This window comes from Periplaneta americana, chromosome 9, assembly GCF_040183065.1.
Source record: "Periplaneta americana isolate PAMFEO1 chromosome 9, P.americana_PAMFEO1_priV1, whole genome shotgun sequence".
In the NCBI taxonomy this organism is placed as follows: domain Eukaryota; kingdom Metazoa; phylum Arthropoda; class Insecta; order Blattodea; family Blattidae; genus Periplaneta; species Periplaneta americana.
In genome coordinates this window covers 6,397,987-6,422,756 of record NC_091125.1, presented here as the reverse complement: position 1 = coordinate 6,422,756, position 24,770 = coordinate 6,397,987, and the positions used below count along the sequence as shown (strand labels likewise).

The following is a 24,770-nucleotide window of genomic DNA, read 5'->3' as shown; positions in this document are numbered from 1 at the left end:
ATATATAAAACAGGTTATATTTCCATTTCGTAAAATATTCTGGTCAGGAGACATAACCATATAATTTGTCTTTTCGGGATTTACTTCCAAACATATCGGTTTATTTGCTTCAAGTGAAATTTCCGTGTTTTGCCTAATCGTCTGTGGAATTTTTCCTAACATATTCACGTCATCCGCATAGACAAGAAGCTGATGTAACCCGTTCAATTCCAAACCCTCTCTGTTATCCTGAACTTCCCTAATGGCATATTCTAGATCGAAGTTAAAAAGTAAAGGTGATAGTGCATCTCCTTGCTTTAGCCCGCAGTGAATTGGAAAAGCATCAGATAGAAATTGGCCTATAAGGACTTTGATGTATGTTTCACTGAGACACATTTTAATTAATGGAACTTGTTTCTTGGGAATACCAAAGACACATGTAGACTACTGTAATATTTGTTTAGTTTTTGGAGCTGACTGTCCAGAGTCCAATAGAATACTCGGGCGTGCATGTTTACTCTTATGTCCTACCCATTCCAGCTGCGACAGAGATAACCGATCTTGGAGCGGTGAGGAATTCGCTCTCGAGTTCACATTAACAAAATTCATCTGCCGAAATCCCTGGCGCCACCTATAAATAAACGCAAAGGACAAGGCCTGAAGTCCTAGACGTTATTTAGACGTTATTTAGTAGCGTCAGCTACTACCGCTATTTGCGGCCTTATCTAAAATTCTTTAAAAAACAAAAACACAGCAATATCATAAGCAAAATGCCAACACTAATTAAAAACATTGTCAACAGTTCTAGACGAAATGTTTAGATTAGAGGGAGAGAATATTTGTACAAAAGTCACTTTAGATTATCGGACTTCAATAACTAATAATGTGGAACATCAGGGGTAAGTAAAAATAAAGTGTAATAAATTGGAAAAGTATACTGAAGTTTCAAATCAGTCGTAGGACTGTTAATTTTTAATATATTTTTTTTTAATAACAGACTGAATGTAACAATTATTCATTCACTAAATTTAACAGCTCCTTCTTTCGAAAATATGGGTCAAAATAAAAACACCTGAAAGAACCGCGAAGGCCCCAGAGAAACGTATTAGATCTTGCATCGAGGGGACTGTGGGTTCTCTGATATCAGACAGAAACGACGGACGATACTTCTCTACTATGTAATTAGATAGTACGTTAGCAATTACATAATATTCTCTATGCTAACTGAATCAGTTACCAAACTGCATAAATCTACTTTACTTTCTTCATACAAAACAATTTCTTTATAATTTCTCTGTATACAAAAATTAAAAGTCTTGAATTTTTTTAACCAAACAGTGCGCGTTGGGATGCGTAATATAAAAATGTGAATTGTTGATTTTGTGAAGAAAGTGGACTCATGTTTTTTCATAATAAGTGATTCAGGTACTTATTTGGACAAAATAATTTGCGTAGCCCTATACTTTAAAGGCACTGTTAATATTTCACTAAATAAAGTTAATTTTTTTACGATGCAAGAATTCCTAAAAGATGAAAAATTTCTCAAGTGTAAATGATAGCTCCGAACACAGCAAATTCAAACGCTGATTTAATTAAAATTGTTTAAGATTATCCCCAAGTGCGCTTAAAAAGGAAATGTGGAGACGGTATTCCAGTTACGACAAGTTTTGCCGCAACATTCCATTATTGGTCACCTCAAGGCTAAAGATTTTTAAGAAGAAAATTATGTTTATCAACAGTTAGATCTCTCCAAAATTGACTTCATGAATTTAGTATAGGCCCCGGTATAAATCCCACCATTATACAGTTCATTATTTCGACGCTAAATAACCTCGTAGTTGATACAGCGTCGTTAAATAACCAACTAAAAAAACATTTCTTTATTAAAAATAAAATCAGATATTCTATCATTGAATGAAAAGGTTCTAACTATTATTGTTATAGATGAAATGTCTTTGAAGGAAAATATGACTTATAAGCTTATTACATTACTTATTACATGACTTATAAAGCTAAAGCACACAATTCGAGGGATTCATTTAATTAGGTATAAATAGACCTAATCAATAAACTTCAACTGACGTAAAAATTTCTGAAGTACCACTTGCATATGTTTTCATTATTTGAGGAATGTGCAAAAATTTACAGCAAACCATAAATTATTTTCTATCAAAAGGTACCATGCCTGCAGAGATTTTAAAATCACATCTGCTTGATGTAATAGATAATATAAAAGATACATGCTTTATCCCTAAAGTAGAAACTGTGTCAGCATCTTCACTTACAAATATTTCAATATAATAATACATTGTTACATCAAAAATAAAATGGTTAACCATTAGCTAAGAAACGAAATAGGCGAAGTATGAATGCTTCTAAAGACATGCACAACTAAATCGTAATTACATTTGAAAATTCAAAATTTGTGTCATTTCATTTCTGTCCCAATAACTTTGTAACTTCTCATTAATTAAAAATGTAGAGAACATTGTGACTTTAAATAATGCTATTGCTTTACATTTTCTTATTGACATCAAATGCACACCTCTCCGCTTTTCCTCGCGTAACCCAGCACGCGGCACGGAGTGTATCAACAATCCAAGCCGCTAGATAACAGCACAGTCACTTTTCGCCGCCGTTTGCAATGCTAAACAGGGAAGCTTTCCAGTATTATTGTAGGGAATATTTGCTATAACATAAAAAAAACTTATGCAGATAAATATATTTAGGCATTCGATATTATTCTTGGAGTTTGTTTACTGACGGATTGATGTTCTGAACAACCTAATACCTTTTCAAATACAAGATAGCAGCTTTTCTCACGTCGCTAACTGTTGGCTTTCATCTGAAAAAGGGAAGAAAGAGGGGTGACTTAGTAAGATATTAGTTCACTTATAAACCTAAGCGCTAATGAACTGAACTAAAGTTTTTAGCTTATCGATAGTAATGTAAAAAATGTGACCACAATAAGACTTCGCTTAATTCCTATCACAGAAATTTTCTTGAACCTTCCGCAAACACTTCTAGGGTACGAATGTAAACTTCATAAGACAAGATTTAAATATTCTTTTTTGTGGGATAGTTGTTAGTTTTCAAGATATTCGAATGTTTTTTATTCTCCTGTAAAATTGATTTTATTTTAATTGAAAAATGAGTTCTATTCAGTCAATACTTAACATAAAACACAATAACATATGTTATAACAACATTTAAACAGATTTAAAAACAAACGTTTTCGCCAATTTTGATTGGCATCTTCAGGTCGTGTAGGTCGAATGGAACATGTTATAAAAATTGAACACTTGGTATATGACGTTAAAATCCAAAGTTACAACTGTAATATCACTAAAAAAGAGAATAGAACATAGCAAAGCCACCACTATGTGTATAGAATCACTGTGTTGAAAGAGGCGTGTGTGAACCAAGGGAACAGCAAAACTCTTCTGTTATTGCAGATACAGTTTTCAAGATAGATTTGAAGATGCTACGAACAGGTCGGTCGTGTGGCCGTTATGGAGAGCAACATACAAATTTGCTGTTCAACGTAATTAGTATTTTTTTTTATGTTATCTAACATGATACATCGTACACAGTATGTTGCAACATATGAATTTATTATTCTGTGCAAATTCCTTTATTACTTAATGTATAGGCTACTTGTAATGCTTCTAGTTATTACAATCTTAATTTAGTCAAATAAAAATACCTTCTCCAATTACAATTTGTACATTCCTTCCATACTCAATATAGAAGGCAGTCATTTCCTTCTACAATGCATAATTCTTTGGGTGACCAGGAAGCAATCACTTCTCATATGAGTACTTGGTCCTTGTTTCATTCTAGATAAAGCGAGAATAAAATACTTTAAGAGGGAAAAACAATAAGCACACAAGTCTGCAGGGCTGTATGTCTTCTTATCTATAACAAGCTATATGAGCATTCATACTGTTTGTGGATTATACAGACAGGACAGCAGAATTCAACGACTTGTATTATGAGTAAAATTAGCAGACTGAGCTCTGATAGTGATAACAGTGTTTTAGTAATTGCTGTGCAGAGAAGACGAGTCTTGTTACTTTTTACAGACGAAGTATGGGTTTAAAAATACAAGAGAAACATGAAAAGTGTACTGGTACGAAAAGAGTGTAGCTATAACTTAACCACTGCCCATTAGAAAAATAAGATAAGCTGATGTTGCACTCGACTGAATGGTCACTCCATACCGGTACTTACATCTGGTGAAAGTCTTACCTCTTTTGTGTCAGCGTCATCAAGTGATTGTACAGCCAATGGTCAACTCGAGTTCCATCATGATCATGTCCATCACAACTAAAAGAAGTGTGAGAAAAGGTAACTGTTTGCTGCTTGTGAGGTATTCAAAATGGTTTTTACACCACTGACTGTAACAGATGTATGTGGTACCAGGGTTTATTATGTATAAATTAGGAATTAATTGTAATCTGTAGTCCTCTGGTCCGTTCTATATCTTAAATACATTATAAAAGGACTGGCTGGTATGAAGATTTGTTACGGTATCCGATTAACTGATAGCAATAGTTCTTATGGATATAGTGAGAATAAATGCATAGGGTGCACACATGGCAATGAATATTGTAATTTGAAAAAAAAAATCGAAGTAAGGGCCGTGACACCATTCACATTTTCGTAAGATACGATATACGCGAACATATTGGATTAATGTAATACAGTCGCCATTTTTGTAAGAAATTTTATGGAAGTCAAATGGTATAATATACACATTATTTTAGGGGGGCTTGGTCCTTCTAGTCCCTAATTATTACTCTATCAAGAAAACTTCCATACATCGTATTATCACAAAAAAAGAACATACATAACAGAAAAAACTGTGGTTTTCGTAACATTTCTTAAGAAAATGGCGATTATATTAATGTACATTAATGAGACATGGCGACTGTATACGTTACAGAAACGTTCGCGACATGAACAATAAAGCCCGGTCATCTATGTTACACAACATAAAAGGTTCAAGATTACACAATAAATAGCTAAAGAGCGTAATATATTTTTCTTTCAAAACTTCAAGTAATTATTACTTATACGGAAACAGTTAATTATAAGGATATACAACATTATACATATTTATTAATAATTAACAATTTCATGAGTAAGTGGAAGTAAATGAAAGGAGATATGTAATATTTGGGTACATGAACGTTCTATACATCCCAACAATTTGCAAATGGTTATCACAAGATTCAAATATGTATGAGGAATATGGATCTCATAAAAGTTTTACAAAATAATTAACTCTCCATATCGATGGAAAGTTCATAGCTTTCATAAAAAAAATCTCCTAAATGTTTAACATCGTCTTACTGGGTAACTAATGTACACAGAATCTTGATTTCTGTCTAATGTCGAAGAGAATGCTATTAAGAATGATTTGTTACTTTTCCGTATTTCAGCAGAGTGGACGGTTTTCATGTAAATTAAAGGATATAAATTGCACATTTGATGCCTGCCTAACATCACAAACGTTTGTAAAACAGAATGAATGAATTGAGGAATTTAAACAGGCACCGTAAACTGGGGATACATGAACCACCTCAGAAAGCTTCATTGATTCCTACAAAGAACACATACCTTGAGAAAATTTCATTGCTCTTCTATATGTTGAATCTTACGACATACAAACCATAGGGAAGCATTGTCACTATTGTTATGTATTTATTTATTGTTTTATTAGTGGCTCAAGTTACCAGCAAATGGGTGTACTCGACCAACCCATTTTAAAATGCTATGTGGTGCTAGTTAACTTCATATGAGGTTACTTGAGTCACTAAAACCTTAAATGATAATATTTTATAGATTTAGGTACGGTATATATGTAGTTTATTATCTTTAGCTACATTCTGTAATTCACTGTGATAATATGAACATATAATTTTCTATCCTTTTATTCCAAAAATTGAATAATAAAATTACAAAAATAACAGAAACACAAATATCTTAAACACATTACTTACAGGAAATAAATGCTAACTGAATAACTTATAGGTAAGAATTAACCTAAATTCCTGCAAAATCACACATGATGAAATATGCGTGAATTCGTGTCTTCCCCAGAAAACAACTGGAATAGTAGTAGTAGTAGTAGTAGTAGTAGTAGTAGTAGTAGTAGTAGTAGTAGTAGTAGGGTTTAAGAAGGGCGCGTAAGCTACTATGGCTATTTGCGCCCTTATCTAAAATTCTTAATATAACAAAGACATAAATAATATAAAAATCAGAGTGCTAAAATAATTAAAAAGCGTTGTCACAATAAAACGAGGGACACAAATGCAGTATACATAAGGTGATTTCTACAGAATCATAAAAGTGAGCAATTCTACCACACTAGGTGGAATTCAAAACGAGAAAATAAAACAATAAAACTAAGGCCACCAGAGGTAACTAGTGAATCATATTTTAAACCATAAAACTTTATAAAATATTCGGGTGTATAAAGTCCGAAATGTCAACAATGTAAAATCAAATATAAAACAACAAATGTAACCTCGGGATGTAAAGGGTCCGGAGGATAAGTAAAACGGATGAATAAAAAACTAAATCACCTTATCCAAACCTGTATTTGATAAAAATCTCAGAACTGCATTTGTACAATTAAAATCATTTCCAAGAGCGTCACGTAATATCGGCCGAATTCCAAATTGCCTCCGGGCATGGTCATATTTCCTGCAACGCAATAAAAAGTGTTCCACCATAAGTGGAACACGGCACATATCGCATTCCGGCTGAGGTTCGCCACGTAGGAGATGGCCGTGTGTCAGATGACAATGGCCAATCCCCAACCGGGTGAGTAAAACCTCCTCGTGTCGCGACGCTCTCGTAGACGAATCCCAAACTCGAACAGTATTCTTTATATTTCGTAATTTATTTCCCTCTTGTGCAGACCATTCTCCTTCCCATTGCCACCATATTTTATATTTCAAGTAGTTTCGAATGTCCTGCCACCTCTCGCGCCAATATACCAGAGAGCCATTCAGTTCACCAGCCCTGGCTGCTGCATCCGCGGCCTCATTTCCTGGAATCCCTACATGGCCAGGAATCCACACTACTCCAATCTCATAATCTGAGCAAAGGAGAGTATGGAACAGCTCCTGAGTTCTTAAGACAAGCGGATCATCACAATTAAAAGATTGCAAGGACTGGATGGCACTTAAAGAGTCGGAACAGATAAGGAAACTGCCCCGAGGTTGCCTAATTAAAAACAATAAAGCTCTGTAAGAAGCATAGAGTTCAGCAGTAAAAACACTAGTATATTGGCTTAGTCGGTATTTAAATATCTCTCCATTTGTAACGAAGGAACAACCAACACAATCATTTATCCGGGATCCGTCAGTAAAAACTAATGAATAATTTGGATATCGAGATAAAAGTTCACTAAAACGAAGTCTATAAACAAAAGATGGTGTAAAATTCTTAAAACAGCGGCTCAGACTTATATCAAACATGGGACGTCACATAATCCACGGTGGAGTGGTGGTATACTCCAATGTGCGAACTGATGGTAGATGTATATCCAGCTCAGAGAGCAGTTCACGAAACCGCACACCTGCTGGACGAAGTCTCCGTGGATTTTCACTGTATCGGCCGTAAAGAGACGAATGATGGAAAGAGTCGTAAGAATTGTGCTCAGGCTGCGAGCGGAGCTTAACAGCATATGAGCACAACAACACATTACGTCGCCGATACAGTGATGGTTCTCCTGCTTCACAATAAAGACTCGCTATCCGAATAGTTCGGAAGGCCCCTGTAGCGAGTCGTATCCCATGGTGATGGATAGTGTCTAAAAGACGTGATTTAGATTTATTTGCTGAGCCATAAATAAAACAGCCATAATCCAGCTTTGATCGTATAAGAGCTCGGTAAAAACGTAAAAGCACTGTACGATCTGGACCCCAGCGAACCCCTGACAAAAGGCGTAAAATGTTTAAGGATTTCTCGCAAAGCCTTCACGAATCACGTATATGCGCCTCCCACGTTAATTTATAATCAAAGATAAGGCCCAAAAATTTCGCAGTGTCTGTATATTGCAACTCCACTCAAATAAGACGCAGTTCAGGATGTGAATGTTGTCCACGTTGGTTGTAAAAGTGGACACACTGCGTCTTCTGAGTGGAGAATTTAAAGACATTGCGAATAGCCCATTCTGATAGTACGTTGATGACCAGTTGCAACTGTCGAACGATGGATGGAAGATATCGGGAACTAAAATAGTCTGAAGTCATCAACGTACAACAGAGAAGATACTCGGCCACCCACACTGTGGGCAATTCCATTGATCGCAATGCAGAAAAGAAGAACACTTAATACAGACCCCTGCGGAACGCCATTTTCTTGGAGATGTTCGTTAGAAAGTGTGGTGCCTACTCGAACTCGGAAATACCGCTCTGCCATGAACTTCGCAATAAATGTGGTAGACTGCCACGAAGTTCCCAATCATGCAGAGTTTGCAGAATTCCATAACGCCATGTGGTATCGTAAGACTTTTCTAGATCAAAGAAGACCGTCACAAGATGTTCCTTCTTGAGGATAGCATCTCTAATGGCGGTCTCTAGCCGAACAAGATGGTCTGCGGCGGATCTGTGCTTACGAAAACCACACTGGATATTAGATAATCGGTTTTCCGATTCGAGTACCCACATTAGGCGTTTGCTTATCATCTTTTCCATAACCTTTCATACGCAGCTGGTAAGACAAATTGGCCTATAACTGCCAGGTAAAGAAGGACCCTTTCCTAGTTTCTGGACTGGGATTACAATGGCGGAACGCCAAGCAGATGGAAATACACCCTCAGTCCAGATCTTGTTGTACATTGCCAGAAGAAAGGATTTCCAGCTGACGGAACATGGCGAAGCATACGGTTATGGATGTTATCACGGCCAGGGGAGGTGTCAGGGTATGCGTCCAGTGCCGCCTCCAGCTCCTCGGATGTGAACGGTGCATTGTATTGTTCAGTGTTATTAGATGCAAAGTTCAGAGTTAGTTTCTAAGCAGTATCCTTAATATTTAAAAATTCCGGGTCATAATTGTTTGAGCTGCTTATCTGTGCAAATGAGTGAGCGAATATCTCTGCAATTTCTATGTGACTGGTGGTCGCTACGCCGTTGTTCAGAAGACCCGGAATTACAGAACTACGTTTCCCCATTATCCGACGGACTTTGTCACACACGATGTTAGCTGGGACGTTCTTTTTCAATGAATTGACGTAATTTGTCCAGGACGTCTTCTTAGCATCGCACACAGTGCGACGAGCTATGGCTCGCAGACGTTTAAACTGGACAAAATTTACTTGGGTCGGATGGCGCTCAAATTGGCGTAAAGCACGTTTGCGGTCTCGGATTGCATCTCTACAGGCGTCCGTCCACCAAGGGACAGGGAAGAGTTTTGGCCTGCAGGACGACCGGGGGATAGATAATTCCGCAGACTTAATAACCACATTTGAAAAGTGCTCTACGACGGAGTCAACACTTTCATATCCAATATCATCGAATGATATGGACTCCGAAAATCCGACCCAGTCCGCTTTTTTAATAACCCAGTTTGAAGAGCGAGTTTCCGCAGGACGTAAAGCGGACATACGCATTCGAATGGGGTAGTGGTCACTACCATGAAAGTCATGAATAACTGACCATTCGAAATGCGTAGACAAAACTGAGCTACAAATGGAGATGTCTATCATGGAGAAAGTACCGTAAGCCGAGGATAGATGTGTTGCTTCCTCGGAATTTAGGGTAATCAGATTAAGGCGGGTACATACCTCTGCTATTTTATTTCCTCTGTCATCATCAGAATTAGAGCCCCAAGTGTGGTGAGATGCATTAAAATCTACGACTAAGAAATATGGAGCAGGTACCTGCGATAGAATGTGTTCCACGTCATTAAGTATGTAAGGTATATCAAGGGACATGTAGACAGAAACTATAGAGAACTGGACGCTAGATAAAGATATTCTAGCTGCTGTACATTGATGAGGAGAGTTAATATTGATGATGGAGGAAAATATACTTTGAACAACATCCATTGGCCCGAATACCGGCAAGATGATCGTACCGGTAAATATTGTATCCTGAAATATTCAGGGAATATTCGGGTCGGAGGTGTGTCTCCGGAAGACATAAAATAGCAGGATTCTCATGATAGATCAATTGTTGTAGTTCTGTTTATCTGCTGCGTACACCGTTCACATTCCACTGTACAATATCTGTCATCGCGAGGAGCTAAATCATGATGGTGGCTTCACAGGCGATCTTCTCTTTTTTTCTATGGATTGATGCCTTTGTCTGCGACTTCTTAATCTTGAACTGTGGCGACTCACTTGCAGATCGTCGCACTATTGATCGTGATCTTGATCGAGGACGTGATCGAGAGCGTGATCTCGATCTGCCACCCGAACTAGGAGCGCGACGTTCCGGTGTTCTACCAGGCATAGAATCTTTCTTTGCTGTTACGGCAGCGATCTTTCTAGGTACGTAAGGCCTGATATCCAGCCCACACGAGTCGTCTGACTCAGCAGTCTGTGTCGCAGAGTCAACGCATGTCTGGGTCGCGGTCTCAATTCGCATCCCAGGCATTCTTGCGAGAGATGGAGTCTGCGTGGATGCATCAATTCTCTCTGTTGCCTTCTGCAATACTGAGGAATAAGATTTTTCAGTCGCCTTTTGTTGTTGGTCAAGAATACGCTTACGCGCCTCGATAAAAGTAATATTTTCTCGGACTCGGAGCTCTTGGATATTCTTCTCTACCAAATACGTCGGGCAATTTTTGGATTTAGAAGTGTGGTCCCCAGAACAATTCACATAGTGCTCGGTGCCGGCACATGGGGATTCTCAAGGTCAGGACCGCCGCACTTTGCACATATGATGTTAGTGCAAGGTTTTTGCGTATGACCGAACCGTTGGCACCTAAAGTACTGCATTGGATTCGGCACATACGCACGCACAGGGACACGCTCGTACCCAACAAAGATATATTCTGGCAAGAGAGACGTTTCAAAGGTCAGAAAAACTGTGCTCAGGGGTTCAGTCCGTCCGTCTCGCTTACGCAGTAAACGGTAAACCTTAGACACGGACTGTTCCGCCAGCTCTAATTGGAACTCTTCATCGGACATACCATATAGAGAATCCGTATTCACAACTCCTCGCATGGTGTTGAGCGAGGAGTTTTGCTCTACTCTGATTGGGTATGATTCCAGCAACTTCGCTCTCAACAGTGTTTCACTCTGTTTTGCAGATGCAGTCTCAACAAGGAGACTACCATTCCGGAGTCGAGTTGCATTTCTGACCTTGCCTACGAGTCCGTTGAGCGCGCGTCTCACGTAAAATGGACTAATATTTTTCATTGTTTTTTCCGTTCCACCCAACGTGATACTAATAAACTTTGGAGGCAGTACTTTAATTATTACCTTTTCAGGGTTCAATTCCATTGCAGTGTTCGTCTTATTAACTTCAGTTGTACTGTCTTTACTATATTCATTTTCTTTTGTTGCTGTTTTTCTGGAGGGGAAGAGGAGCGCGAAGAGGCCATTTTGAACTGGCCCCCCCTACGGAACCGTCGGCGTCAGCCTGCCACCGGGGGGGCGGAGGAAAAAGACACCTAAGAATTCTACGCAGTCTGTGCCGGCCGTGGGGACCCCCCACAGCCCGATCCCAAGCAACCCACTTCACACAAGTTACCCTTCAAACTGGTCATTACACACCTAATGGCAAGTCTTACACCAGAGGCGTGTCGCAGTTTTATGCCCCTACCACGGGAATAACCGCCCGTGGCTCCCCACTCTACACTGAACACAACCGCCAGATTACTTCGGCTAACTCCGACCTACCCTCCCAAAGCCGGAGCAATCCGAGATCGCACACAGCTTCAGGGGACTTGTGGTTGATTACACTGCGACACCCATACGTCAGCGGTAACACGTCGGAGCGATATATCCGCCCCGGCGAGCAGAGTCTTTCACCGGGACGTTTAAGTCGCTCCGGGCCCCCATTGGGGCTCTACGTGAGTGTACATGACTACTGGTCCGGGCTCTGCACCTAGACTTGCATATAGGGGCAGTATGAAGGGTCCACTACTGCTTCGTTGCTGGGCGCCCTGTCGGGCAACACAGGTCGGTAGTCGCGCTCGAAACCGTGGGACAGGTCCACGGAGATAGGAAAGATCCCCGCTGGTAAGACGGGAGTTATAAACCTAAGAAACGTAACCTAATAATAGATATAAGAATTAGAAGGGGAAGAAGAATGAAGCCTCATCAGGCATTGTTAACAAATCCCGTCATGTTAGCGGACGTGGCAAAACAAACAGCGGGGATGGAGAGGTGAAAATGGCTGTGATGATGTGGTGGGCGTTCCGCATGCAATGGCGGCCGGTGGAGAGAAATAGTGATGAAAAAGAAGAGAGAACGAAGAGGAGTGGTTGGTGATAAGAAGAAGAATGGCCGAAAAGAAGAGCACGAGAGCCACCATTGTACCCCCCGGTCACCACTTGGAGGAACCCACCTCGACCGGACAACAACTGGATCTCGCAGAACTTCCACAATGTCTTTCTTTTCAAAGTTAAATACATCAATAACAGTAAACAGGAAAGTTGCAACTTGCAAATTTTCCACATTAATTTACAAAGGTATGTGTTATCATTCACTGATGTATGAGTCCAACATAAAACTTATTTAGTGCCTTCTTTGATGGTGCTGAAAATGAAATTTTTCCACAATGAAGTCTCAAACCTTCAAATTCGTGGTTTCAGTGCTTTCAGCATCTTAGATGTTTTCTTCTCTAACTATTTCATTATTATCAGTCTCAGCTTCATTTTCTGATACTGGTTCGGAATCGCCCTTGTCTGGAAGCACGTTTCATTTACGCTCTCTCCAGCTTCGACATTGAGTCTTCTTTTCTTTTTCTTTCAAGGTGATGATTCAAATCTTACCTCCCTAAGACAGTTTTCAAACAAATGAGACAGTCAATAGGCAATGTACTCTGTTAGTCATGGTAGTCGCTTCAGCACTTCTGCTGAATTTATTGGGAAAATGCCTGTGTCTCTAAAACCTGACTGTAACTTTTTCGCTATTGGAGATTCTGGAGTTTCGACTTTTTCAGCGTCTGATTGAGAAGTCGTGCGAAAATATTTTTCGGGATTGTACCCTTATTCTTTGTCTTCCACTCCTGAAGGCACTGACGCCAGCAAATCTTCAAAAGTCTGAAGAATGCTACATCTAAGGACTGACACATGCGGATACTGTTAGGTGGAAAGGGAATAAATTTGATATTATAATCTGTGCACTGACGAATAACAGAGAGTGACAAATGACTTGCCAGGTTGTGACACATCAGAACCTCTGGTACATCTTTAGGAGCCTTTCTGAAATATGGCAATGATATGGTGTTGAACCAGTCCTCGAATAATGCAGTGTCGAACCATCCACTTCGAGATGCACTGTATCTTGCCCCCTTTGGTACTCCTTCCTACCGGGTATCGTAAATATGTCCTGCCTAGTACACTATGTATGGTGGGCGAAGAAAGCCACTTGCTGTCCCAGCAAAAATCACAGAATGTCTGACTTTACTCGAGTCCAGGATGCGCTCAGAATGATTACATCCTTTGCAGACCAGCACTTTGCTTCTTCCCGGGTCCTCCACTAAATTCGTTTCGTCGAAGTTCACAATTAATTCTGGTGGACCATCTTGAAGTGAATTTGCTAGGTTATTGAAGTACTCCACCAGCGCTTCTTTGCTCACTTGAGCCCTATTGCGTTTAATATTCTCACTCAGCCTCAAAGAAAGAACACCATTATGCCTCTTGAGAAAGAAGCGATTCCAATCATCTCCAGACATTATTCTTGAAAATGTTTTCTGTGACAACATTCTTATCAAGATACTGCTTTACAATGCATCTAACATAAAATGGGGTCAGTGGAAAACCTCATTCTGCAGCAGTAATAATTCCTAGTAGAAGATGGTGTTCTTCCTCGGATGATAATGCTGTTGGTCATCCAACAGATTGCATGTGCAAGTCCTTCAGTTTCCCGTCAACTGAATGTTCCTCTGCAGTTTTTCTCATGGATAGCTTCCCAGATTTCACTTCGCTTATGGCAGCATGACAAAGCAGATTTAGAGTAATCTGCATAAAGCCTACTTCCTGGTACGTTAATGTTTCCGGACCATGATATAAACTACAAACATAAAGTGTGAAAATGTTATCTTACTGTACAAAGTAAGGCCTTAATAATTACTGCATTTTTATTGGTTTTACGTTCTTAAAATGTAAAATATTGATTTATTTTCTCATTGGAACAGTAACAGTATACTGCATATGGCGCAAGTAACCCTAAAAAGGTAAAAAAAAAAAGCTCAAAACCACACAAAAAAACCGGTGGAGATGGGTTCCGCAATGTGGTTGACCTGGGGATGCAATGGTGGCTCTCGTGATTTCCTTTTCGAACATTAGTCCACTTATCACCACACAGCCCTTCTCGTTCTGTCGTCTTTTCCATTGCTCTATTTCTCCTCGCCAGCCACCATTGCATGCGGAACCCCCACCACATCATCACAGCCATTTTCACCTCTCCATCACCGCTGTTTTGTTCCTGCGACGTCCCTCTACATGACGGCATTTGTTAAGTATGCCTGGTGAGGCTACATTATTCTTCCTCTTCTAGTTCAGTATAGTCATTCTGGGGGTAAGGTTCTTAGGCCTATTACTCCCGTAAACAAAGCGGGGATCTTTCCTATCTCCGCGGTCCTGCCCCATGGTTTGATCTGCGACTTGCGATTTGTGTAGCCCGTCAGGGCGTCCACCAACGAAGCAATAGTGGACCTTTCATACTGCCCCTATGTGCAATTTTAGGTGCCGAGCCCGGACCAGACGTCGAGTACTCTCACGTAGAGAACCAATTGGGCCCGGGGCGATTTAGACGTCCCGGTGACCGACTCTGCTCGCCGGAGTGGATATGTCGCTCCGACGTCTTAGCGCTGAATTGTGGATGTCTCATTGTATTCAACCACAAGTCCCCTGAAGCGGGATAGTCCTGGGATTGTTCAGCGTGGAGTGGGTGGTTATTCCCGTGGTAGGAGTTAAAAACTGCATACACGCCTCTGGTGTAAGACTTGCTATTAAGTGTGTAATGTCCAGTTTGAGGTGGGTTGCTTGGAATCGGGCTGTGCGGGGGTCCTCATAGCCGGCACAAACCGCGAAGAATTTTTTAGGTTTCTTATTATTTCGTCCCCCCTTTGGGAGGCTGACGCCGAAGGTTCCTTAGGGGAGCCAGTTTAAATGTCCTCGCGCTGTTCTCCCACTGCCTTAGAAAAAAATAAAAAACAGGAGACAGGAATAGACACGACTGGTGGTCATGTGACAAAAATTGCGATGGAATTGGACCCTGTGAAAGTGACTGTTAAGGTACTGCGTCCAAAGTTTCTTAGAATCACCTTGGACGGAACAGAAAAGACTGTGAAGAACATCTGCCCAAATTTTACGCGCGACGTGCACTCGACGGACTCGTTGGGAAGATCAAAAATGCAACTCGACTACGCAACGGTAGTCTCCTCATCCAGACTATATCTCCAAAACAAAGTGCAACTTTGTTGAAACCGAAGTTGCTAGGGTCTTACCCTATTAAAGTCGAATGGCACTCCTCGCTGAACACCAAGAGGGGAATAGTGCTTACGGATTCATTGGACGGTATGTCTGATGAAGAGATTAAACTAGAACTGGCGGAGCAGTCTGTGTCCAAGGTTTATTACGTAAGTTGGACGGACAGATTGTTCCCTTGAGCACTGTCTTTTTGGCCTTCGAAAAGCCTGTCCTATCAGAATACATCCTAGTTGGGTACGAGCGTGCCCCATTTCGTATGTGTCGAACCGAATGCGGTGCTTTAGGTTTCAACGATTCGGACATACGCAAAAACGTTGCACTAACAACATCATATGTGCAAAGTGCGGCGGTGCTGACCATGGTGATTCCCCAAGTGCCGGCGCCGAACACTGTGTGAATTGTTCTGGGAACCACGCCGCTAGTTCTAAAAATTTCCCTATGTATATGTTAGAGAAGGATATATAAGAGCGCCGAATCCGGGAAAATATTATGTTTTGTCGAGGGACGTAACAGTATTTTAGATCAACAGAAAAAGGCGACGGAAAAGTCCTATGCAGCAGAATTGCAGCAGTCAACACAGACAATATATGTATCCACGCAAACGCCACCTCTTGCTAGTATAACTGGGAAGCGTATTGAGAGCTCAACTGAGATGTATATGGACGTTGGCACACAGACTGCTGAGTCAGACGACACTGGCTTTGATATCAGACTTTGTGTTTCCAAAAATGTCGCTACAGTTATGAGAGACAAAGATTCAAGGAGGCATGGTAGATCGCCGCGACGTCCCACTCCTTGTTCGGGTGACGGGTCGAGATCACGATGTCGATCCCGTGCTCGATCGAGATCAGATGTGGGACGATCTGCGAGTGAGTCCCCACGGTCGAGGGCTGAGCAGTCTCAGTCAAAGGCACCAAAGCATAGAAAAGATAAGAAGAAAAGATCCTCTGTGAAGCCACCACCATGATTTAGCTCTCTTTGTTGACTGATATTGTACAGATGAATGTGATCGGTGTACGCAGCAGATATACAGAACTACAATAATTGATGTATCTTGAGAACCTGCTATTTTATGTCTTCAGGACACATACCTCCGGCCCGAAAACTCCCTGAGTATCTCGGGATACTACGTTGACAGGTACGATCACCTTGCTGGTATTCGTACCAACGGAGGTTGTGCTCTTCTACTCTGCTGAAGCATCTTTTCTTCTGTTAAAAACATTAACAGTCCACATCAATGCATAGACGCTAGACTAAATTTACCTTCCATACAGTTCTAAATAGTCTCTGTTTATATGCCCCCAGATACACATTTCACAGTGCATGAAAATGAACATAGTCTCTCGCAGGTATCTGCCCCATATATGGTAGATGGGGATTTCAATGCATCCCACAACTCTTGGGGCTGCAATTCTGATGATGAGAGAGGAAATAAAATAGCAGAGGTATGTACCCGTTTAAATCTCATTACCCTAAATTCAGGGGAAGCAACGAACCTTTCCTTACCTTACGGTACTTACTTACTTCATGATGGAATGTCCATTTGTAGCCCAGCTTTGTTCACAGATTTCGAATGGTCTGTGATTCACGACCAATATTGTAGTGACCAACACCCCATTCGAATGCGTATGTCGACTTTACGTCATGCGGAATCTCTCTCTCCAAACTGGATTATTGACAAGGCGGACTGAGTCGGATTTTCTGAGGCCATATTATTCAGTGATAATGGAGATTAAAGTGTGGACTCCGTAGTGAAACATTTCTTAAATGTGGTCATAACGTCAGCGGAATTATCTATCCTCCGATCGTCCAGCAGGGCAAAACGCTTCCCTGTCTCCTGTTAGACGGATGCCTGCCGGATATTGCCGGTATTTTTAGACCACAGGACGTAAGTAACCACGCAAAATATGATGCGCAAAAGTAGCAAAATTACATTGCATTTATAAGTCATTCTTCAATAATAAAGGGAATGCTATCAATTATAAAAAGCAGCCTACCGATACCTAATACATTGCAACTAATAGGTGACATGTTCTCCAACAAGATCAAACTCCGACTGGCTAATTTATTAGTCTGCATAGGCCTATACATATTCATCATGAACCCTGAACCATAAGTTCACAAATTAGTTAGTTAGTGGGGTTTCAAAAGGGCGCATCAGCTACTATGGCTAATTACGCCCTTATGTAAAATCATTCACTAAACATAAACACAATAGAATAACCAGAATGCTTAAAAGAAATAAAAAGCTTTGCCACGGTTAAAACAAGGGAAACAAATGCAGTTTCAACAAGGTGAAGCATAAAAGAAATATGAAAGTGAGGAAGTCTCAGACCCTAAGTAGTAGTAATAAAAAAGAAACAATAAAACAAATGCCGCCAGAAATAAATTGTCTGGAGCATTTATAAAATGCACGGATGTAAAAGGTCCGAATGTCAAATTTGTTAAAATCATATACTAAAAAATGTAACCTCCGGATATAAAGAGTCCGGAGGATAAGTGAAACGGTCACTAAAAAAACTACATCACCCTCTCAAGCCATGCATTCGATAAAAATCTCAGAACTGCACTTGTACAATTAAAATTATTTCCAAGAGCGTCACGTAGAGTCGGCCGAATTCCATACTGCCGACGGGCACGGTCGTATTTTCTACATTGTAATAAAAAAATATTCCATGTTCAGTGGAACGTGGCATAGATAACATTCCAGCTGAGGCTTGCCACGTAGGAGATGGCCATGCGTAATTGGACAGTGCCCAATCCTCAACCGGGTGAGTAAAACTTCTTCGTGTCGTGACGCTCTTGTAGACGAATCCCAAACGCGAACAGTATTATAAATTCTTCGTAATTTATTTACCTCTTGTGCAGACCATTCGCCTTCCCATTGCCACCACAATGTATGTTTCAAATAATTTTTAATATCTTGCTACCACTCTCGATAATACACCTCAGACCCATTTATAGCATCGTCCCTTGCTGCAGTATCTGCTGCGTCGTTTCCAGGAATGCCAACATGACCCGAAGTCCACACTACACCAATCATTTAATCAGAGGTTAGAAGAGTGTGGAAAAATTCCTCAGTTCTCAATACAAGCGGATCATCAGAATTCAGATGATGCAGGTATTCAATACGCTTAGAGGGTAGGAGCAGATAAGGAATCTGCCCCGGGATTGTATAATTAAAAACAACAGCACTCTACAAAAAGCATATAATTCTGCGGTAAAAACACTGGTGTACTGGCTCAATTTATATTTAAATATCTGTCCATTCGCAATAAAGCAACACCCAACACAATCATTTACTCGGGATCCGTCAGCAAAAGCTATTGAATAATTTGGATACTGTGATAAAAATTCACTAAAAGGAAATCTGTAAACAAAAGCTGGTGTAAAATTTTTAAAACGTCGACTCAGACTTACGTCAAACATGAGAGTGGCATAGTCCACAGTGGAGTGGTGGTGTACTCCATAGTTCGAACTGTTGGCAGGCGGATGTCGAGCTCGGACAGCAGTTCTCGAAACCGCAAACCCGCTGCACGAAGTCTCCGTGGTTTTCACTGTATCGGCCAAAAGAGACAGATGGTAAAAAGAGTCGTATGAATTGTGCTCGGGCTGTGAGCGAAGCTTAACAGCATACGAGCACAATAAGACATTACGTCGCCGATGCAGTGAGGTTTCCTCCGCTTCACAATACAGGCTCTCTAACCGACTCGTTCGGTAGGCCCCTGTAGCGAGTCGTATCCCATGATGGTGAATAGTGTCTAAGAGACGTAAATTGGATTTACTTGCTGAGCCATAGATAAACCAGCCACAATCCATCTTTGACCATATTAGAGCACGATAAAGATGTAAAAGCATATTGCGGGCTGCACCCCAGCGAACCCCTGACAAATGGCATAAAATATTAACGACTTTTCGCAACGCCTTCTCAGATCGCGTATATGCGCCTCCCACGTTAATTTATAATCAAAGATAAGGCCCAAAAATCTCGCAGTGTCGGTATATTGCAACTGCACTCCATTAAGACGCAGTTCAGGATGCGGATGCAGTCCAAGATGATTATATAGAAGTGCACACACTGTGTTTTTAGAGTGGAGAATTTAAAGCCATTGCGAAACGCCCACTCTGATAGTACATTGATGACCAGTTGCAACTGTCGACCGATGGGTGGAAGATATCGGGAGCTGTAATATAAACTGAAGTCATCAACGTACAACAGAGGGTGGGCAATTCCATTGTTCGCAATGCAGAAAAGAAGAGCGCTTAATAGAGACCCCTGCGGAACGCCATTTTCTTGGAAATATTCATTAGAGAGTATGGTGCCAAATCGAGCTCGAAAGTATCGCTCTGCCATGAACTTCGCAATAAATGTTGGTAGACTGCCACGAAGTCCCCAATAGTACAGAGTTTGTAGAATGCCATACCGCCTTGTGGTGTCGTAAACCTTTCCTACATCAAAGAACCCCGCCACAAGATCATCGTTTTTGAGGTAAGGATTTCTAAACGCGGGCTCAAGCCGAACAAGATGGTCTGCGGTGGATCTATGCTTACGAAACTACATTGGATATTAGATATTCGGTTTTCAGTTTCGAGGACCCAAGTCAGCTTTTGATTATCATTCTTTCCATAACCTTAAGTACACAGCTGGTGAGAGAAATTGGGTTGTAGCTTCCAGACAAAGAAGGATCCTTTCTCGGTTTCTGGACGGGGAAAACAATGGCGGAACACCTGGAAGATGGAAATATTCCCTTAGTTCAGAGTCTGTTTTACATTGTCAACGGGAAGGATTTTCCAGCTGGCGGAAAATGGCGAAGCATGCATTTATGGATGTTGTCAGGGCCAGGGGATGTGTCAGGGGATGTGTCTAGTGCCGCCCCCAGGTCCTCGGATGTGAACGGTGCATTTGTAGTGTTCAGTGTTATCAGATATGTAGTTCAGGATTTGTATTTCCACAGAATCCTTGATTTTTAGAAATTACGGGTCGTAATTATTTCAGCTGCTTCTATGTGCAAATAATCTAGCGAATATTTCTTCAATTTATATGTGACTGGTGGTCGTTATGCTATTGTTCAGAAGGCCCGGAATAACAGAACTACGTTTTCCCATTATTAGACTGACTTTGTCCCATACGATGTTAGATGGGACGTTCATTTTCAATGAATTGACATAGTTTGTCCAGGACGTCTTCTTAGCATCGCACACGGTGCAACGAGCTTTGGCTAGAAGACGATTAAACTTGACAAAATGTTCTTTGGTCGGATGACGCTCAAATTGGCGTAAAGCACGTTTGCTGTCTCGGATTCCATCTCTGCAAGCATCCATCTACCAGGGGACAGAGAAGCTCTTTGGCCTGCAGGACGACCGGGGGATAGATAATTCCGCAGACTTAATAACCATATTTGAAAAGTGCTCTACGACACTTTCGTGTCCGTTCTCATCAAATGATATGGACTCCGAAAATCCGACCCCAATCCGCCTTCTTAATAACCCAGTTTGGAGAGGGAGATTCCGCAGGACGTAAAGCGGACATATGCATTCGGATGGGGCAGTGGTCACTACCATGTAGGTCGTGAATCACAGACCATTCGAAAAGCGTGGACAAAATTGGGTTACAAATGGAGATATCGATAATGGAGTATGTGCCATAAGCCAAGGATAGATTTGTTGGTTCCCCAGAATTCAGGATAAAGAGATTCAGACGGGTACACACCTCTGCTATTTTATTTGCTCTGTCATCGGAATTTGAGCTCCAAGAGTGGTGGGATGCATTGAAATCCCCTACTAACAAATAAGGAGCAGGTATCTTCGACAGAATATGTGAAATTTCATTCACTGTAAAAGGAGTTACTGGGAGCATATAGAGACAGACTATTGAAAACTGAATGATTGGTAAGCTTAAAGTTATTGTAGCGGATATGCATCGATGAGGAGAGTTACTATAAATGACAGAGGAAAAGATACTTTGGCGGATTAATATGGCACAACCTCCGTTGGCCCGAATACCAGTAAGATGTTCATACCGGTGAATACAATATCCCGAGATATTCAGGGAATTTTCAGGTGGGAGTTGTGTCTCCTGAAGACATAAAATAGCAGGGTTCTCATGATAGATCAATTGTTGTAGTTCTGTATATCTGCTGCGTACACCGTTCACGTTCCATTGTTTAATATCAGTCATTAAGTGGAGCTAATCATAATGGTGGCTTTAAGGAGGATTTCCTTTTCTGTTCCTTTCTTTGACTCTGTCCTTTCGACTGCGACAGCATAGTTTTCGAAGATGGCGACTCACTTGTGGTACGTCGCGATCCTGACAGTGACCTTGATCGGGTACGGGATCAAGAACAATTTCTCTTCCTTACCATGACTGCGACGTCGTGATTTTGTTTCAGGCTCAGAGTTTGTCTGTGACGTCGCTACACCTGTCTATTTTTGGTATGCAGAGCATAATATCGAGGCCACAACTGTCGACTGATTCGTCGTTCAGGGTACCGGCGTCCACATACGTGTGGGTTGCGGTCTCAACTCGCTTCACAGGTATACACTCAAGAGGTGGCGTTTGAGTAGATACATCGATTCCCTCCGTTGCTTTTAGTAAAACAGCAGTATAGGACTTTAATTTCTGTTTATTTTCTCAATCAAAATAACGCTTACATGCCTCAAAGAATGTAATATTGTCCCTGACTCGGAGCTCTTCTATTGCCTTCTCTACCTGGTACTTCGGAAAATCCTTGGAATTTGCGGCATGGTTCCTTTCACAATTCACACAGTGCGCGGTATTGGGACATGGGGAATCCCCATGATCTCCACCGCCGCACATCGCACATGTGATTTCATTCGTACAAGGTTTCTGCGTATGTCCGAACCGGTGGCACCTAAAACAGTGCATTGTGTTAGGCACATACGCACGTACAGGGATACGCTCGTAACTGACAAATATGTACTCAGGTTAGAGGGATTTCTCGAAAGTCAAGGAAACAGTCCTCAGTGGATAAGCTCGTCCGTCCCGCTTACGCATAGACGGTAGGCCTTGGATACGGACTGATTTGCGAGTTCTAGCTATATTTCCTCGTCACTCATTCCATCCAGAGCATCCGTATGAACCACACCACTCGAGGTGTTCAGTGAGGAGTGCCTTTCAACCTTTGTAGGGTACGGCCCCAGCCTTCAACAGCGTCTCACTTTGATTGGGAGTTAAATTTTCGGCGAGGAGGCTGCCATTGCGGAGTTTAGTGGCATTTTGAACTTTCCCCACGAGTCCTTCAAGTGCACGTCTGATAAAAAATGGGCTGATATCTTTCATTGATTTTTCCGTTTCTGATAATGTAATACTTATGAACTTTGGAGGCGGCATATTAATATTCACAGTCTCGGGAACCAGATCCATATCTGTGTTTATCATACGACCACCAGTATCTGTACCTTTCTTTGGTTCTTCTTTTCTCGATTTTTTATGAGTTGGGTAAGAAGAGCGCGAGGAAATTTTGAACAGGCCCCCCTACGGAACCGTCGGAGTCAGCCTGCCGCCGGGGGGGGGGGGCGGAAAAAAGACACCCAAGAATTCTTCTCGGTCTGTGCCGACCGTGGGGACCTCCCACAGCCCGATCCCAAGTTACCCTTCAAACTGGACATTACACACCTAATGGCAAGTCTTATACCAGAGACGTGTCGCAGTTTTATGCCCCTACCACGGGAATAACTGCCCGTGGCTCCCCACTCTACACTGAACACAACCGCCAGACTACTTCGGCTAACTCCGACCTACCCTCCCAAAGCCGAAGCAATCCGAGATCGCACGCAGCTTCAGGGGACTTGTGGTTAATTACACTAAGACACCCATAAGTCAGCGGTAACAAGTCGGGGTGATATATTCGCCCCGGCGACCAGAGTTGGTCACCGGGACGTCTAAATCGCCCAGGGCCCCCATTGGGGTTCTACGTGAATGTACCTGACCTCTGGTCCGTGTCGGCACCTAAGCTTGCATATAGGGGCAGTATGAAGGGTCCACTATTGCTTCGTTGCTGGGCGACCTGTCGGGCCGCACAAGTTAGAAGTCGCGCTCGAAACCGTGGGACAGGACCACGGAGATAGGAAAATCCCCGCTGGTGGGACGGGATTTGTAAGCCTAAGAACCTTAACCTAATAATGAATACAATGAACTAGAAGAGGAAGAATAAAGTAGCCTCAGCAGGAATACTTAACAAATCCCGTCATGTAGGCGAACGTGGCAAGAACAAAACAGCGGGGATGGAGAGAAGAAAATGGCTGTGATGATGTGGTGGGATTTCCGCATGCAATGGTGGCCGGCGAGGAGAAATAGAGCGATGAAAAAGACGAAAGAGCGAAAAGGGCTGGGTGGTGTTAAGTCGATTAATGTTCGAAAAGAAAAGCACAAGAGCCACAATTGCATCTCCCGGTCACCAACTTCCGGAACTCTACTCTACCTGGTCTTAACTATTATAGCCATTAATTAATTAATTAATTAATTTATTTATTTATTTATTTACTTATTTATCAACATATAGATTTTGAATCAATTTTAAAATGATGCAGATAAATTAATTTTCATAATAAAAACTTCCACTAATTGTGTTTAGTATCTGATGTGTAATTCTAAATAATTCACACAGTGGGATTTCTCTACAGTATGATATTCTTGTACTAACAATTAAATATTCTTTATTGTTGTAAACTACTGATTGATTTTGAATGATATTGATATTGTAGCAACAGAGATAATATATCGTACCTTTTACAAATGACTTGGAAAATTAAAAAGGCATGGTACAGCATCAGCTTTCAAACTTCTATTGCCATTACTTTTCCAAAAATCTGTGTCTTTAAAATGAGGCGGGCACAATTTTACGTAAGGTGAATGCACAAATTTATCTCTTTTAATAGCAACAAGGCACTTAGCAAGTGCTCGGGCTTCGTCAAAGGGAAATATGTAAAGATAGATTGTTGCCTAATTATAAACTTTTTCAACTAAGGTATCTAAGATATATATACGGTATGTTACAGTTTCAATGCAGCCTCCGGAATTCAATTTTATTATTTTAAAGCTTGTGTACTTACCTGTGAAAATAATTCCTGACCCTCTAAGCCACGTGTTATTGCAGTTGTTCGCCACACTAGAAACTACCATTTTTTCACTATTTACAAAGCGC

The 24,770-nt window shown here is 41.3% G+C and overlaps 1 protein-coding gene across 1 annotated transcript in view; it reads right to left on the bottom strand.

Annotated features, from left to right (window-relative positions):
* Nucleotides 1–58: 58 nt before the first annotated feature.
* LOC138705749 (zinc finger protein 239-like) overlaps nt 59–24,770 on the bottom strand; it is a 167,419-nt gene continuing 142,707 nt past the window's right edge. The window contains exons 6-7 of the mRNA XM_069834361.1: nt 4,231–4,308; nt 59–2,824 (exon numbers count right to left, since the gene is read on the bottom strand). Coding sequence (XP_069690462.1) covers nt 2,821–2,824; nt 4,231–4,308 — 82 coding nt within the window. The 3' untranslated portion in view covers nt 59–2,820. The remainder of the gene's footprint in view (nt 2,825–4,230; nt 4,309–24,770) is intronic.